The sequence below is a fragment of the Brassica rapa genome, chromosome A01 (genome assembly GCF_000309985.2).
Source record: "Brassica rapa cultivar Chiifu-401-42 chromosome A01, CAAS_Brap_v3.01, whole genome shotgun sequence".
Lineage (NCBI taxonomy): Eukaryota > Viridiplantae > Streptophyta > Magnoliopsida > Brassicales > Brassicaceae > Brassica > Brassica rapa.
Window position 1 is genome coordinate 21,005,815 of NC_024795.2, and position 17,908 is coordinate 21,023,722.

Sequence of the window (17,908 nt, forward strand, 5' to 3'; positions counted from 1 at the left end):
AAAAGTTTCACATTTAAATTTTATGATCTATGATTTAAAACTTTTGTTATGACATGATACAAATAATTGAAAAATAATATAAGTTAAAAGTCTCATTTAATAAGTATCAAAAATAAAAAATATATAAATATATGTATCATTTTAAATTAAACTATATGCCGTATAAAATACATAAATATCATAATTTTTGAAATTTACTTTGAATATTTTTTTTGATAAAAAGTTTTAAAAATATTGACAACTTAATTTTTTAAATATTATAAATTACTTAAACCATTATTCCCACAGTAAAAATTTTGTTATCACTAATTTAGACTTTTTGCTATAACAGATACAAATGATAAAAACAAATATGAGTAAAAAACATCATCTAATAAATATAAATATTAACATATACCATATATATGTTACTATCATTTAAATTTAATTATATATCATATCAAATAATTTTTTTTTTCGATTTATTAAATTTATTTATATGTTCGCACCAGTTTAATTATATAATTAGTAGATAATGACTTTTTAATTATTCAATATATATTTATTATTTCATAATATGCTATAAACATATAATATATAAAATAATTTATATATATAATGTTCATTCCGCGCAAGGCGCGGATCTTAACCTAGTACAATACTATAACATATGTTGCCAAACCCTAGACCAAAGAATATCATGATTCACTACTCTCACTCATCTATGTTGAAAACAATTCAATTTTATTATATCTTAATTTATATCAGTTAATACTGTTTATAATTACATGATTTTAATTTTTCGCTTATCAAAATATTTTTTACAAATTTATAAATTATTTTTAAGATCAATTATACCATAAGACTTCCGTGGACGTCGTCCAGAAGACTTAACATAATCTCAGAAGACTCAGAAGACTTAGCGGGGATATATTTGTAAAAATGAGTTCTGTTTTTTTGTTTAGTCACAAAGGGTTAATTGTACTTTCACAAGGCTTTTGGGTTACTTTTGCATTTGATTCAAGTTCGGATATACATTTCCAATCAAAATCAAGTTTTGAGTCATATTTGGTAGATCTCCTAAAAATTCAATGCAAATAGGAAAATAAAAATATTAAGTTCTCAATATTTATTCAATGCAAATTTAAGCACTAAAATATTTATTTTATATGGTATACCATTTTATTTAAACAATATTAATATATACATGCTTTTGATATGAATATCTATTAAATGAAAATTTCAATTCATATAGTTTTCTGATCATTTGTATCTTGTTATAATAAAAAAATTTAAACCATAGACCACAAATTTGTAAATGTGAGGGTTTTAACAATTTAAGTAATTTAAAGTCATTTTTTAAAATTCAAAATATTATATATACTAAAAAATCTATAATTTTATTATATGGTGAATATAATTGTTTAATTTATTTTAATAATTAATTACAATATATATTTTAATCATATTAGGTAATTCTGTAGATTTTATTTAAAGAAAGAAGTTGTGCATTACTAATTAATTTTTGATTAGTTTAATAAAAAAATATAGTATATGTTTTGATAGACCATCTTAATTTTCTAGTAATTCTAAGAATTATTCTAATGATAACACGTGTCTTAGATAAAATGTTATAATGCTATCTTTTAATATATAAGCGATAGCTTTAATCTTATAACAAATATTGTAAATATATGATTTACAATTTAGTTTTTCTATACTTTATAATCTTATTGGTTAGGTTTTTTTCCGACATTTTTAATATATAATGATTTTTTTATACATTTACTTTGTTATTATTCCTACTACATACTATAATATATTTTCGAGTTGAACACAACAAATTCATTATATGAAATAAAAAAATCTCCTTCAGTGTAACATATGTTAACAATTTTATTTTGTATTAAAATATGTTATTTATTTTAATTTTTGTATAAAATATTACGTAATTTACGAACTTCAATCATTTTAAAATTTGAATGATGTTTTACTTATTTATTTAAATAAAATTCTTATTTTTAAATATGTTGATTTACCAATTATTTTATTATTTCATATATTACTTCTATTTTAATATAATATATACTATAATAAAAAAATTATAACAATAGCATAGAATTTAGTTATTGTTTAAAATAAATTTTATTTAAAATTAATTTATAATAAGATTATATTACTTTAAGAAATTAATCAATTAATTAATTTAAAATTATTTTAAAAATCAATATGATTTTGTTAGATTTTTATCAACATATTTTGATTATTTAATACCGTTATAGTTATTATGATTTTATTTTAAAAGTTTATATATTTAGTAGATTAATATTAATAATCAAATAAATTTAATTGATGAAATGAACCAAGTATGACTTCTTATGGTGGATAAAAATTAGACTTCTCTTTTAATAGAGAAGATATAGACTATAATTATAAAATTTATAGCAATAGCACAGATTTTTTTAGAATAAAATTTTATTTGACATTAATTTATAATAATATTAGGTTAGTAATTAAGAATTAATCAATGTATTAATTTTAAAAAATATTGAAATTCTTAATAAGATTTTGTTAGATTTTTCTGAACAGATTTTGGTTATTAATATCCTTATAATTGAATAACAAAAAAAATCCTTGTAATTGTTAATATTTTTTGAAAATGTTATATATTTAATCTATTAATGTAAATAATAAATTAGATGTAGTTGATTAAATGAACCTAATGCAACTTTTTATGGTAGATAAAAATTGTACTTCTCCTTTAATATAGAAGCTAATATAACTTTTTATGGTAGATAAAAATAGTACTTCTCCTTTAATATAGAAGATGTTCCTTGTAAGTTGTAAATGGTAAAAAAATTTAGGAAGGAAAGAGAATATAGTATTCCTTCTCATTCCTATCCTGAATTATGGTCACCAGTTGGACCAGAAATATGATATATTATACCTATATATGTGTGTGTGTAGATTATAAAATTAATTCATAGCTTCTCTTGATTACAGAAAAACACAGGCAAGAAGAAGCTAAGTTAGGAACTTTGGAAGAAAACAGAAGAGAATGTCGACAGAGCAGGTGTTGATCTTATTCGTAATCCTTCTAGTCCTTGCCTTTGTTGTTATGGGATATTTATTTATAAAGCATGGTCAAGAAGAGAAGCCCGATGTGGCTTAATTACAAAGTTATTTACTTTTAAAATTATTAATATTATTTCGTATTAAAGAGGTGTTTAGGTGAAACCGTGAAACTAACCATCGTAGGAACAATAGAAACATATATGAAAGGAATGAGTATGACTATTTTTTTAAGAATGATGGTTCCTTATCAAAATTAACAAAGAATTGATTTGTTCTATAATTTTCTACAAACAAAGGAACGAAAATGAATGAAAATGAAAACTTATTCCTCATGAATGGTAAAAAGTTTAAGGAATTTTCACCGATCACACCCTAATAATTTTCTTCTTCTTTTACTTATCTTGTTGTTCCTAATTAACGTGTTCTTTCTATCCCTCTAAACCAGTTTAGTATGTTTTGATATTTACATTATTTATTCAGATGAGTTTGTTTTCATGCATTATATATGGATCACATGATACTTGTTATGTACTCCACTCTTTAGTCTGATAGAAAGAAAATATTTATTTAGATGCAGGGACGGTACGTAGGTACGGGTCACGTGCTCCCAACTGATTTTTTTTTAATATTTAAGTTAAATTATCAAATATGAAGAAAACTGTAAAAGTGCCCCCATCAATTTTTTTTTGTTGTTGTTTCTAATACGATGCCTCCATCAAAAACATTTCTGGATATGGCCCTGTTATATGCATGAGTTGTGTTTTACTTAGACTGCAGAACTCATATGACGTAGTCAAGCTTGTTGTGGTATATTGTTTTGGGGGAAAAGTTATGTATCCTTGGGCCATAAATTCGATTATCTATCCTCACCGATAGAAGCATAAATCACATCCAGCTTTTTATATAACTCTGTTCATCTCCCTTGTCTGCTACAACCTCTCCATTGTTCCTGGCAGATATTGTAGGGTCTTCCATGAAAAAAAAAAAGTATTTGTTTGATCAATGAATGATAAAAGAAGCCAATGTAAATGTCAGTAGATCCAACTGCAATACCAGCTCTTCAGCTGTTCTGCTTTCGCATGTTTTGCCGTAATGTGTTTTATAGGGCTCTGTCGAGTCAAACATAACAAAGAATTAGCTAAAGACACAAGTTCCTAGTAGGAAAGCAAATGATAAGTCAACAAACCTCGTGTCTTTGGTATTGTTCTAGCGTGTATGATAACTCAGAAGATTATAAGAATAACTTCTTTATTAGCTTAAGAAAATCTCTCAAAACTTAAGCTCTTACAATAATCTCTCTCACTTATAAGTTCATGTCACAACTCAACATCTTCTTATATAGAGATCTAAAACTCCTAAACTTAATAGTAAAACCTTTTGTCCTAATCCTAATACAAGTAGGATTAGTATGACTTGAGATTTAAGCTATCTTCAAGTTTATCTCTAACTTTCTCCCCTTTAAACTTGAAGTCACTATCTTTCAAATCTTGAACTCCCACAAGCTCTCTCATCTCCTTGAATTTCAATCTTCCTAAGGCTTTAGTAAGAGTATCAGCTTTCTGTAGACTCCCAGCAATGTGCTCCACGTCCACTTGACCATTGTCTACGTCCAGCTTGCTTTGCTTGTTCGCGTGAAGTTGATGACCATAATGCAAATGTGCCTTTACTACGTCCATGAAACACTGGATTCTTCGTAAGAGCAATTGCAGATTTGTTATCTATCCGAACCACCACCTTCTCACACGATTCTTTCATTACTTCAGCAAGAAGTTCTTGTAACCAAATCGCTTGTTTTACCGCCTCAGTAGCCGACAAGTCCGGCAATCGTTCAGGTAAAACGGGTAGTAGAAGTAACCCAAGCACCCTATGATCCTGCGATAGTCTTTTTCATCAACGCTTTCTTCCTCTTGTGCCTTCGAGAGTTTCAGACCTGCATCCATTGGATATTGTGTTGCGTTGCAGTCAATCATGTTTGTCTCTTCAAGAACCTTCTTTGCATAGCTCGCTTGTTTGATAGATATTCCACCATTGTGTTGAATGACTTCAATGCCTAGATAATAGGTTAAGAGTCCAAGATCACTCGTCTCGAACTTGTTTGACATATTGCTCTTGAACTCGTCTATCATCTCTGGTTTCGACCCTGTGATCAACAAATCATCAACATATACCGCCACAAGCAACACATCAAGGTCTGTCTTCAAGCGATACAGAGATGCCTCCTTTGTGCATCTAGCAAACTTCAGATCCTCGAGGGTTTTATTCAGCTTCTCATTCCATGCCCTCGGGGCTTATTTCAGACCATACAGCGCCTTCTTCAACCTGTAAACTTTCTCTTCACTTCCTTTGACTATATATCCCTCCGGTTAACTTACGTAAACATTTTTTCTTTTGTTTTCACAACAAAAGGCTATAAAACTAAGAAGATTCCTGGTCCAAGAGCCACCTCGGGGGAATTGAGTCAACATAAACCATACTTACGTAAACATTTTATTTAAATGAAACAATTTTAAGAAATAAAATTTGCTAATTTAACTATTTAATATATTTTTCATATTTAATTCATATAGCACTTCTATTTTTATATAATACATAATATAATTATATAATTTATTAAAATAGTATATAATTTTTATTTTCTTGTTTTATGATAAAATTTTAGTTAACATTGATTTATAACAATATTATATTACTAATTACAAAATTAATTAATATTTTATTTTATAAAAATATTTAAATTTTAAGTAAGATTTTGTTAGATTCTTTCTCAACACATTTTGTTATAATTAAAAAAAAATCAAATTTATAGTTAGTTTATTATTAATGTAAATAATCAAATATGTCACATTAACTAATTTTTTAAGTGGTCCTACTTTGACTTGTTAATGTTAGACAAAAATAGGACCCTAAATTAATAGATTAAACTAGTGATTGACCTATGGTTTATTAGTGTTTTATATCAAGGACTGGATTCTTTGCTAACATAAGATTGACCCATCCTTTGAAAGGCATGTATATTTTTGTTTTATATTCTTTTTTGAAATTTAATTTTCATATTTATGTTTTCTTTTTTTTTTAATAAAATTCATATTTATGTTTTCTTTGTAATCATATTTATGTTTTTCTTTGTAATTATATTTGTATTTTTCTTTGTAATCCTATTTAGCAAAATAATATGTATTTTGTAAAATTTGATCTATTGTAAACAAAAACTATGTTACATTGAAAGTGCGGAATTAATGTTTTAACGATAACCTTTTTATTTATCTAACTTTTTAATTATATATATAATTAATGTTTATATGAACTATTTTAGTTGGTATAATAGATGGATTAAGATTTTAGGCAAGAATTTTGACCCGCATAAAACATAATATTATTTTAATTTAATATATATAGAATTTTTATTTTCAGTTTTATTTCTATTTTTTAAATTTTAGTTTTTGATTTTATATCTATAAATAGAAGGAGATAATATATTTTATGTTATCAAATATAACCAAAGTTTAATCCTATTAAATATAATTTTCAATATTCATAATGTTTAGTTTTTGATCTGTTATTTTTCACCTGTACAGTTACTATAAATTTAATATGATATATTTTTTTACAAAATAACCTATGTTCTTTTAAATAAATCTGAAATATTTAAGAATGGTCAAACAATTTGTATTACTATATTTGTATCAAAGTAGGATAATATATTTATTTAAGTCATGTCACTTGATTTTAATTTTATGTCAAAGTTATAAAATTTAAATAAGAAAGTTCTTTTTTATTTTCTCTTCTTATTAGTATAAACTTCGGCCAAAACTAATATAAGATAATTTTTATTGAAAATATATTTATAAATAGTTTTTGTTAGGTATTAAATTACAATATTGAAACTGATATTTATATGAATTCCGGTTTATTAAAGGTGATAGTTAGTAATTGGGTGGTTAGTTATTAAGTTTTTGAACTATGCCTTGAAAACAAACAGTTTTTTTTTTGGTTAAATAAAAAAATATGAATATTTTTATGCATTGGTTAATTTTTTTTTTAAAATCCTACCTTTTGATGCGTATATGATTTTTATTATACACAAAAGTATATATTTTAGAAGTTTTCTATGTATAGAAATATTCCTCTTTTTGGAATTATTGTTTCTAATATTTATTAAAATACTAAATATATTGATTACATATTATTTGGAGTAACGTAAATGAAACAAATATATTGAAAAAAAAATCTTAAGATTAGTATTTGATGTATTAGGCATACTTGATGTATTATATATTTGTTTAATACAGTAAAAGAATTTGTTAATATATTTTTTTATATATCCAAATTTATTTAGTTTTTGTATTTTATATTTCAGATTGTAATTTTAGAACTAAAAATATTAATCAAAAACCTGTTCTAATGACTTTTATTATTTAGACCTTTAATAAAGGGTTAGTGGGTTAGTTTACAAAATATATATATATATATATATATATATATATAGGGTTAGTGGGTTATGATTATATTATTTGCTTAAAATTAATATGTATGTTCATTTATGATTGTTAGATGGATCTTGGACAGCATCTGCCAATTTTAGTGGAGGTGGATGGGTTTGGATGGACAGTAGGAGGAATACTCAGCTCATGGAGATAAGAAATCTTACTAGACGTGAATCAGCCTTGCATTCGGAAGTAGAATCACTGCAGTGGGCAATGGAGAAAATGCTCCAGCGCTCAACATGCCAGAGCTTTGGGACGGACTGTAAGGAGATGATTGCAATGTTAGAGGAACCTCATGCTTGGCCAAGCTTTGCGACAGAATTGGAGAAGATAGAGACGCTACGGATATGCTTCCCAGATTTCAGCATCATACATGTTCCACGAGCGCGTAATCAAATTTCAGATTTTTTAGCTAAGACTGTTAGATCCTTCCATATGGAGTTACTTTTCATTGGTTCTATTCCGGTATGGTTATCCAGACCACTTCAAGTTTGAGTAATGGAATGACCGTTTGATGTCAAAAAAGAAAGAAAATAAATAGTTGGTTATAACATTTATTAATATGTCATGATTATGTTTTAATAAAATAGATGTATAAAGAGATAAAACGATAACGGCCCATTAAGTATTCCCAAAACGTCCAAGTCGATGGACTCACTCTTATTGTCTACGGAGATCTTCTTCATCTCCAGATCTCGAATCGGTTTGTATATCTCTTCCCATGTTTTGCTCTGTTTTTGAGATTTGGCAATGGTAGAGAGCTGTGTTAATGTTTTATGAACTTAAAGTTTCACACTTTTAATTTGAATTCAAACTTGTATTTCAGGTTGGTGAAGCAATGGTTCTTGATGGGATTGTATCATCACCATTACGAAGGCCACACGCGCCAAAGAAGCAGTGAGAGGACTTGGGTAGCCAGATTGAGAATTTTGATTGTTCCGAGTTCCCTACGGTAATAAGCAAATATTATTATATCAGGCTTTCTTGAAAGCTTTGGGTGTCTCCATGTACTTAAATATCTTTCCTTTTTACCTTTGATAAGAGAATTGCTGGAGAGATCAAATCATTCTCAACTGAAGGATGGGTTGCTCCAAAGCTTTCCAAACGGATGGACAAGTTCATGCTCTATCTTCTCACTGCTGGTAAGAAAGCTTTGGCTGATGGTGGTGTAACTTCTGATGAAGTAATGGCTGAGTTTAACAAAGCCAAATGTGGAGTTTTGATTGGCTCTGCAATGGGTGGCATGAAGGTACACTCTGAAGCCAAAGATTGGGGAATTATTTGCTAATCGTTGCATCTCTAACAATCTGGTAGTGATACAGGTCTTCAATGATGCTATTGTAAGCGCTGAAGATCTCTTACAAGAAGATGAATCCTTTCTGTGTACCTTTCGCCACAACAAACATGGGTTCTGCTATGCTTTTTATAAATTTGTCTTAGGATCTTTTTATTACTTGTCATACAAGTTTGTGTCATGAACTCAACAATTAATTTACTAAGAGACAACTAAAAGTCCCACCAGTAATTACCATTTTTACAAAAAGTCCTTAACAATGTCCTAATCTAAAAATAACAATAAAAAACTCTAAGGACTTAAAACTAAGGACAATGGATAATCATGCTCTTACAGTTCTCTAACTACTCACCATTTTTCTTTTCTTTTTAAACCCTTCTATTACGCAAGAAAGGGTTTATTCAAAGAAGATTAATGGTTTGATGATGACAGATGGCCAGCAGAATTATTCAAAGAGGTAAAGTAAGAACCACTGTAGTGGAGATTCATGAGGAATCCAGCAGCTGATCTTCCAACCATCCCGCTTTTTCGCTCAGCAACTGGAGTAGTCTGAACCCACCAATCCACCAACTCATGCAGCTTCTGTGTAGAACGCACGGTCTCTTCCCTTAGCCATATCTCCACCTGCAAGATCCAACCAAAAGGAGATCAAGATCTGAGTTTTAAAGAGAGAGAGAGAGAGAGAGAGAGAGAGAGAGAGAGAGAGAGAGAGAGAGAGAGAGAGAGAGAGAGAGAGAGAGAGAGAGAGAGAGAGAGAGAGAGAGTCATTACTTCGTTCTCGCTTTGCAGACCGAGCTTCTTCGCTACATACTTCTTGAGATATGAGACCGGTAAGTTTCCATCACTGTGAAGATACACAAATAAAATCATCACTATCACACATTCTCAAACAAGCTGTTATGTCTTCAGAGCAAAGATCCAGTGATCACTTACGTTCGTATGTATTGACTGCAGATTTGTGGCAGTAGAGGCCTATTATAAGTGTTCCTGAAAACGAACAATCAAGAGCTTCAGAATCTAAGCTTAAAAGCGACAATGTGAAGAAAATAGTAGAATGTCTTTTACTGATTCCGGGCAGCGATTAGTGAAAGCCAAACTTTGTTCTTCTCTGCTTCCACAGACATGGCAGCTTGTGATGAACTCGTATCCACATGCATTCGGGGTTTCAAAACCGGAGGAGAAGAAGAAGCTTTTCCTTTCCCTTTCTGACCAGAGACCGTCCTCGGGGTAGAGAAACTTTCTTGCTTTTCTTTACCTTTGTTCTTCGGTTTCTCACCAGGGATTCTCTCGGTAAGGACAGTGTTCTGTTTCTCTTTGCCATTTGGAGTTATTGCAGTCTCAGCAATCAGTGCAATATGGTTGTTCTTATCAGTAGTACTCAAGGACTTACCAAGATCATCCGATGATACTGGAATCTCTTTCTTATCTTTCCTAGAGTTGGTTTCCATTTGTATGCATCCTTTAGATGTTGATGCTCCAGCCTGTGATGCATCACTCAGTAACAAACATATTTTAAACACTAAAAAACAAAATGATATAGTAATAAGCTTTTTACTAACCAAAACATTGTTTTGCTTGCCAAGCTTCTTTGGTTCCAATGGCTCAGGTGGAGTTGATCCTCCAGACGAAGTTGCTATGTGTGAAGTTAGATATTTTTTCTTCTTTCTGGAGTATTTCAAAGAGGTTCCTGAATTCGGTTTGAAGAATATTTTCTTCAAGTCATCCCAAGTGTTATCCAGCCTGCACTTTCATAACTAAGTTAAATATTTGATGTTCCAGTTTTTGGTAAAGTTCATAGACATATTTATAACCAATGTTAAGAAAAAGAAAAAGACATTGTGAAACTCAAGATTTGATGACATATTGTATTTGATTTTGAGTATATATATATAAAAGGTGACTATACTTGAGTTTATCAAGAGGATCAACACCAAGATCAACATTGCAGACTGGACAAGCTTTCAGATTCTCTACTGTGAACTTGTCCTCTATGCATCTCCTGCAAACTTTTCAAACACTCCTTTTCAAGATATCAATGATCATAAAATCGTATGAATATGAAGTCTCATTTAATAGATATTCATATTGATATATATATATATATATATATATATATATATATATATATATATATATATATATATATATGTCTATTTAATATAGTTTAAATTGAACTATATACCATATAAAAAAATACACAATTATGTTAATTTCGAAATTTGCATTGAACACGTATTGAGACATTAATATTTTGATTTTGAAATTTGCATTGATAAAATCTTACATTAAAATTTTTGTAGTTAATGTTTAAATTTTTTTGTTACAGGAAATATACAAATTTTAATAAAATCATATGAATAGCAAGTCTGAATAATAAATATTATATTACAATATACTATATATCTAACTCAATATCACTGAAATTTAATCATATACCAGATAAAATAATAAAATGATTGTTTTGATTTACTTACCAAACAAATATTGTCAATAAATAAGATATATATTATTTTTATTTATGTGGTTACTCGAATTTAATTATGTACATTATACGGAAATGAACACAATTTTATTGTTAATATGTAAAAATTATATGTATACATAATCTCATCCCGCGCATGGCGCGGATCTTAACCTAGTATCTATTGAAAGAGAGAAAATTCTATATTTTTATTAAATATACGTGAATGATATAATATGATTTCAACAGAAACATGAGATGCCAACAAAGTAACAGCAAGAGCATTTTATCGAGTGAGATACCCAAAAAATATTTAAAATTAAATATTAATATTTTAATATCATTAAAATTTTTAATTAAAATAAAATCTGAACCAATCATAGTTATGTAAATGGCTGGGGGGTTTTTGAAGAGATTCTCGAAGTTTCTCATTAGTGATAGAAAATCAAGTTTCATTCTCTTTCTTCTTTTTATATCTTTTTAATTTAATTATTAGATACTTTATGAGACACCAACACGGATACCATTAAAGATATTGATCTAACATAATTACAAAAAAAATTTGATAATAACAAACCAAACAATAAGTCGATTCATATATATCACATGATAGCCAAAGAAGATTTTCAAAATCGCAGTGAAATATAGAGAAAGCTAGGCAATAAAAATCAAAGACTCACATATGTGGTTACACTCGGTGATGTTTGTGGGATGATCAAATAAATTTTTGCAGATAAGGCAATTGAATAATGGGACCACATTTTGCTTCAAAACAATCTCCTTCTCCATTTCCACAAGTCTCAAAGAAAAGTTGTGCGGCTATATGATTAGAAAAAGATAAAACAATGTCTTATATCTTATTAAAGTGAAGGGTTTGCCCTAATAATTTTATATTATTTTTATAATGCTCCGACCGTCCACAACTAATAGACTTTTCATGGGCCAAATAATTTCATTGGAAGATTAATTAGATCTCAGCCCATATATCACTTGATTAACAAAAATTAATGAGATTTATATTTAGATATTAAATTACCATTAAGTATTTTTCAAGGAATGGACTTTGAGATTATACACAATTAGAGGTCGAAATGAATTTGGTGTTTTAAAAAGGAAATGTATTTAATTTCTACATTCGGGTAATGCAGTATAATGTATATGAAACAAAATTTACAACACAATATGTTGATTATTAACCATTTAATATGTTTTTTCTTGTGTAGAAAAAAAATTACATTGTATCTATTTTGAATATATTAAACTGTCTCATATTCATTATTTAACAAATTAGAGAGAATGTTCACAAACTTCTATCGACGAGTAAACACTAGAACCTTTGGTTCATAATCAGAAATGTAAGTATAATTTATATTAAATATTCATGTATATATAACTGATATTAATTTTGACTGCATAATTTATAGAGAGTAAATATATAGTTGCATTGGACATTTGAAATTAAATTATGCTAATTTTGTATGATTTTATTGTGAATATTATTCTATAAGATAAAAATAATTAAACTTTGATCGGCGCACTCATGCCATGTTTTTTTTTTTTGTCTTAATTTTTGATAATAGTCATTACCTTTTTAGTATTTTTTTTTGTCAAAAAACTAAATTATTGATTTTGTTGTTTATATTTAGTGTGAGATATATATTATGATAAATTTTCTGGATATACATTTTGAATCTAATTGGTTTAAAAAATAAAATAATTGTATAACACAATTCAGGTCGGTTTACAATTTTGAGAAATGATTTTATACATTGACGTATATTACTTAGTTCCATAATTCAGAATAACAGTATGATTATTATTCCATGAAATAGTTGTATACAAATAATACAAAACAAAATTTGTTCTACAAACGACACAACATATTCAATTTTATGTTCTGTAGTAACAAGTGGCATGATTAGAATGGATCATGGATGCAATTCAAAATTTTTATGTTGGAATAACGAATACAGATTAGATGCTAGTGTTTCTACGGTCTTTATTATATGCACGATACTATTTCAAGGAGAAATCTACTCATACAACATAATTGTTGAAATAATAATTATCATTAATCTTGTGAAATTTCTGGATGTACTTAAATTACTTTTGGAGGAAAATATTAGAATTTGGTCAATACAATAAATTTTTTGTCGTATATGCATGACCAATTATATTCCGATTTGATATAGCTAAATATAATTTGCTATTTTAAATGATGTGTTAATTATGGTAAATCAAAACATGTATTATATTTTAGCGGGTCACAATAATTTATTACAGAATTGAGTAATAATAGTTTAATACAAAAATACCTTAAATAAAAATTCTAGTGTACGGTTTTAATTAAAAAATCACACACTATAAAAAATTATATTTCTGTTGTAATAGATAAAATATCTACAAAGTTTTATTCCAGTGTAGTCAATAAACCATTTGTTAAAAGAGACAGAAAACATACATGATTAATGCTAAGTTGAAATTCTAGTCTATTTTATTAAAAAGAAATACAATTTAGAAATAACCTTTATATCATGTGTTATTTACATTTTATGGCATTGAAATTCTAGTCTATTTTATTAAAAAGAAAGTATAATTTAGAATTAACATTTATGTCAAGTGTTATTTAAATTTTATGCCACTAAAAACAATCCTCTTCTACAAGACAATACTACTAGATACAACCAGTTTATGCTATCATTTATGAATATACATCTTTCTGTGAGATATAGTTTTGACGAAAATATTGACAGGTGAAGATAATATTGTTTGAGCTCTGAGAATCAATCTAAAATAACAATCGAAAGAGAGGAAATTGTATAGTTTAATTCAATATGTGAATGATATAACATGATTTCAACAGAAGTGATGCCAAAAAAGTAACAGAGAATTTTTATGAGGTAGATACCCAAATATTATTTGAAAAGCTGAACCAATCATTAAATGGCATAGGTTTTCTGAAAAGATCCTTGAAGTTTCTGATTTGAGAAAGCGAACCAAGCTTCAATTTCTTTTTTTTTCTTTCATATTTGTTTATTTCAAAGATTAAATTATTTATCACACCAATATAGATATTCCCAATCTTGCGTTTTGGAAGACTAGAAGTAAAGAAAAAATGCGATGCCTTTCGTATAGAAAAAACTTGAACATATATAAAAATTCAATATCAAACAAAAACATAAATATTCAAAAAATTCAATATCAAACAAAAACATAAATATTCAAAGTAATTAATAGATGAAAATACACTATTCTTCAAAAATAATTTTTTTGCAGTCTTATTAGCGAGAACTCATTCATCAAACTTGTGTAGTCCAATTTTTTGGCCATCCTCGTTTCAATCGATATGATCGTCAAACCATTTAATATCTCTTGTAACATACCCGACCATAGTTAAGATTTTCTGAGTTATAACTTCGAAAAGATTCTTTCTACCGATGCAACTGAAACATAAATTGTCATCATTATGCGATATATAGTTCATGTATTTTGATAACATGTATCCGCCTTCTTAAGAAAATACAATACCTCAGCAGCCTTATGAATACTTGTTGGTAAACTCACTCTGAAGAGCTTCAACTCCATACACAATTCATCACCATTAATATCAGAACGATCACCATGCTTGATAAAAACTTCAAGGTTGACACAATAAACCATAAATTCATCATCATTTGTTAACTGTGGCTTCTTCGGATCAAACAAAAATCCCAAAAAAAAAAATTCATAACTTTAGAGCTGATCAAACCTTTTTTCGAAAGAAACCAAACCGTTTTGGTAAGAAATTGGTTTGACGATCATATCGATTGGTTCTTTTTAATGAACCGTTTTGGTTTCACAGAAAATACATGATCAATTTTCATAGAATAGCAATCTGTTCAGCTTCTACATTTTCTGCATGGAAGCCTATTTCTCTACAGTCTCTAAAAAAGAAATATGACATTTCACTTGACCAATAGCAATATCAATATCCATATCTTTTGACTGTAGGATCCTGCTAGCTTCCTTTGTTAACAACAAACAAAAGGTCGTACCAAATAATCATTCCAATTAAAAATCTCAAAGCTTCCAGGCCCATAAATTTCACCCATTGCAAGAGCAGCTTCACTTCTTGTTCCTGGATTTGCACTTTTTCAGCCAAGTAAACCAAATCCTCTCGTATTTGTGGAGCCTGAAATCGTATTAAGTTTGACATCTTTTTGTATATCAGACACTCTTTGTCTAAATTTCCAATGTGGGACCACACTCATCTAATGTCCCACAGTTGAATTTTCAGGATCTTGTGACTTGATCTCTGCCATATACCTCTCATTCATATCTTGACGCCATATACTTCTTCATTTTCTTCAGTATCTGGAACTTTAGTGTCTGGCATGTCACCCCCTTCGAAATCTGAGTTTCCATGTGTGGAATCATCAGCTTGTCCCTCATTCATTATCTCTTTTTGTCTTTGTCGCGCACAATATTGTGGTTGCGAATATACATCATGTAATGCAAAACAACATACCATTACATCCCAAAATTTTGGCGTCTCTCGGTTGAATGATTTTGTTATTCTACATCCCTATAACATATATATATATATATATATATATATATATATATATATATATATATATATATATATATATATATAATTTCAGTTTAGTTATATGTGTCTTAATAGTTGATAATATAAATTTAATATTTATTAGTTACCGCCTCATGGTTATCCCACCACTCCGGAGATGTGTAAATCATAGATGTTTCAGGATCCACCGAAATGCCGGTGGATTTCATCAGAAACTTCCACATCTTGTATGATTTTTTGAACTCATCAAGCTTATTTTTGAAAAATCTGTAAGTTATATTCATGTTAAATGCTAGGTTGAATTTTTCAACCATATACTCTGCCATGAGCCATAGGATATTTGAGACTATAATTTGACATGGAAAATGCCTCATCAAACAATTCAATCAATTTTTTATTTTGTTCGTACGTCCATTTGAATCTCTCTGTAGTCTACAAATTATAATATATATATATATATATATATATATCAATTAATTATATCTTTTGCATCTATATCATTAAGTAAAATATTTAACTTCCAAACTTACTCTAGTTCTAGTTTCATTAGAAGCATTCCGACCTCTTTGTCCCGAAGCACTTGCTTTCCCTCGACGATTAGACGCCATTATGCATTATTATCATAATATTAATAATACTAAATTAAAAATTTAAATCAGAATTACACAATATTTTTTTCCTAATTATCTTAGTATTAAAATTACTTTTGTCTCTCTTTAAACCTACATATTCCTAAATGTTTATTTATCAAACATTTTCTATGATAAAAATTATTTATTATGTGAACACTATCATATTTTTAACAATAATTAATTTTATTAAAAAAATTAAAGACATTCGATAAACTGACTTATAAACATATATAATTTTCTTAACACATAAAATCTATGATTTGTTAATTTTTCAAAGATATAATTTATAAGTAGAAAATTAACATTTTTTACATTATATATTCTTCACAACTAATTTTTTTTCTTATATTTCTAACTTAAAAAATTAAGTCTAAACATATATATTAGTTTATATTATCTATATTACATTTATTTTATAAACTCTAAAATAAAGTTTTCTGCTTCATCAATGCAAATTAGATTAAATATAGTGTAAACATAATTATTTATATTTAATAACTTTAAAAAATGAAATGACAAAAAAATTGAAATGGAAAAACAAAATTGGATACATATGTACCTTGAAATGCGTCGACAACTTCATATGCATCAACCTTATATAGAAAGTTTCAATTAAAAAAATATCTCACCAACTTGCAATCAACACCCACTTATTACCCACCTCCCCACACCAAGTTAGCTACTAGTGTGTTTCAAACGTGTTTTTGAAACACACACACATATATATTTTCTTTTATTTTTAAAATTATAACCACTTATGTGTTTTCTTTGTGTTTTGTAATGAATGGATAAGTTTAATCGTAACCGCATGTAATATTCATAACCTTAGTTTTTATTATGTGTGTTCTTTCTATCTAAACGCGTTTTCAAACTTCTAAGCTAATCCTTTTTTTAGAACAACTTCTAAGCTAATCTTTTACACTAAAAACATTTTTATTCCAGTGCTTTAAACAAAAAAAAAGTAATTAATTTGTTTTTTTTTGTCATTAACATAAACATACTCAACAATTAATAATTATTTTTTTACACCAGAAAAATTGGGGATTCAATCCAAAAAGAGGTGATTTCTGTAAATTTAATAATATGTTTATAAATAATTTTTAGTGTAATGCAAGTAAAACCGCTCTCCGTCGTTATATGATGCAAATAGATTACAGTTATCTTGATATTTAAAAAATTATTTATGATAAAATAATAATATATTATACGTCAAAAAAATCTTTTAGTCTATAAATCTCTAGTGATATTTTTTTTAGAAAATGCATATTTATTACAGAAAATATGAGAACATATAGGTGAATTCATAAACTAACCGAATATAAGGATTTCCGCAAGAAATTACCGTCGCAAAGATACATGTATTTTCTAAAATTTTCATCAAGTATATTTTTTTGGATCAAATATTTAAGATGT

General features: G+C 27.7%; 2 protein-coding genes across 3 annotated transcripts; one reads left to right on the forward strand and one right to left on the reverse strand.

Moving 5' to 3' along the window:
• Positions 1-6,061: 6,061 nt before the first annotated feature.
• LOC103834008 (probable E3 ubiquitin protein ligase DRIPH) lies at positions 6,062-17,156 on the reverse strand. The gene is made up of 9 exons (XM_033276816.1): positions 11,974-17,156; positions 10,739-10,838; positions 10,392-10,572; positions 10,223-10,313; positions 9,898-10,144; positions 9,766-9,819; positions 9,604-9,676; positions 9,160-9,456; positions 6,062-8,195 (listed from the first exon to the last, which is right to left on the reverse strand). The coding sequence occupies exons 1-8, from the start codon at positions 12,080-12,082 to the stop codon at positions 9,244-9,246; spliced, it is 1,068 nt and encodes a 355-aa protein (XP_033132707.1). The 5' UTR covers positions 12,083-17,156; the 3' UTR covers positions 6,062-8,195; positions 9,160-9,243.
• LOC103834001 (3-oxoacyl-[acyl-carrier-protein] synthase II, chloroplastic-like) lies at positions 8,340-9,157 on the forward strand. 2 transcript variants are annotated; one of them, XR_004450080.1, is made up of 3 exons: positions 8,340-8,490; positions 8,581-8,787; positions 8,861-9,157. XR_004450080.1 is itself a non-coding variant. In XM_033276820.1 (2 exons), the coding sequence occupies exons 1-2, from the start codon at positions 8,647-8,649 to the stop codon at positions 9,014-9,016; spliced, it is 297 nt and encodes a 98-aa protein (XP_033132711.1). In that variant the 5' UTR covers positions 8,536-8,646; the 3' UTR covers positions 9,017-9,157. The 2 variants fall into 2 exon arrangements, 1 of the variants encoding a protein (XP_033132711.1); XM_033276820.1 differs by lacking the exon at positions 8,340-8,490 and having other exon boundaries at positions 8,536-8,787.
• Positions 17,157-17,908: the final 752 nt, after the last annotated feature.

Excerpts from the sequence above, each read along its gene's own strand:
- LOC103834001 (XM_033276820.1), top strand. The coding sequence starts at position 8,647 with ATGGACAAGTTCATGCTCTATCTTCTCACTGCTGGTAAGAAAGCTTTG. Across the intron at positions 8,788-8,860 it reads CTGCAATGGGTGGCATGAAG|GTCTTCAATGATGCTATTGT; the intron begins GTACACTCTGAA and ends GTAGTGATACAG.
- LOC103834008 (XM_033276816.1), bottom strand. The coding sequence starts at position 12,082 with ATGGAGAAGGAGATTGTTTTGAAGCAAAATGTGGTCCCATTATTCAAT. Across the intron at positions 10,839-11,973 it reads CACCGAGTGTAACCACATAT|TTTGCAGGAGATGCATAGAG; the intron begins GTGAGTCTTTGA and ends GTGTTTGAAAAG. Across the intron at positions 9,677-9,765 it reads TGCAGTCAATACATACGAAC|TGATGGAAACTTACCGGTCT; the intron begins GTAAGTGATCAC and ends GTATCTTCACAG.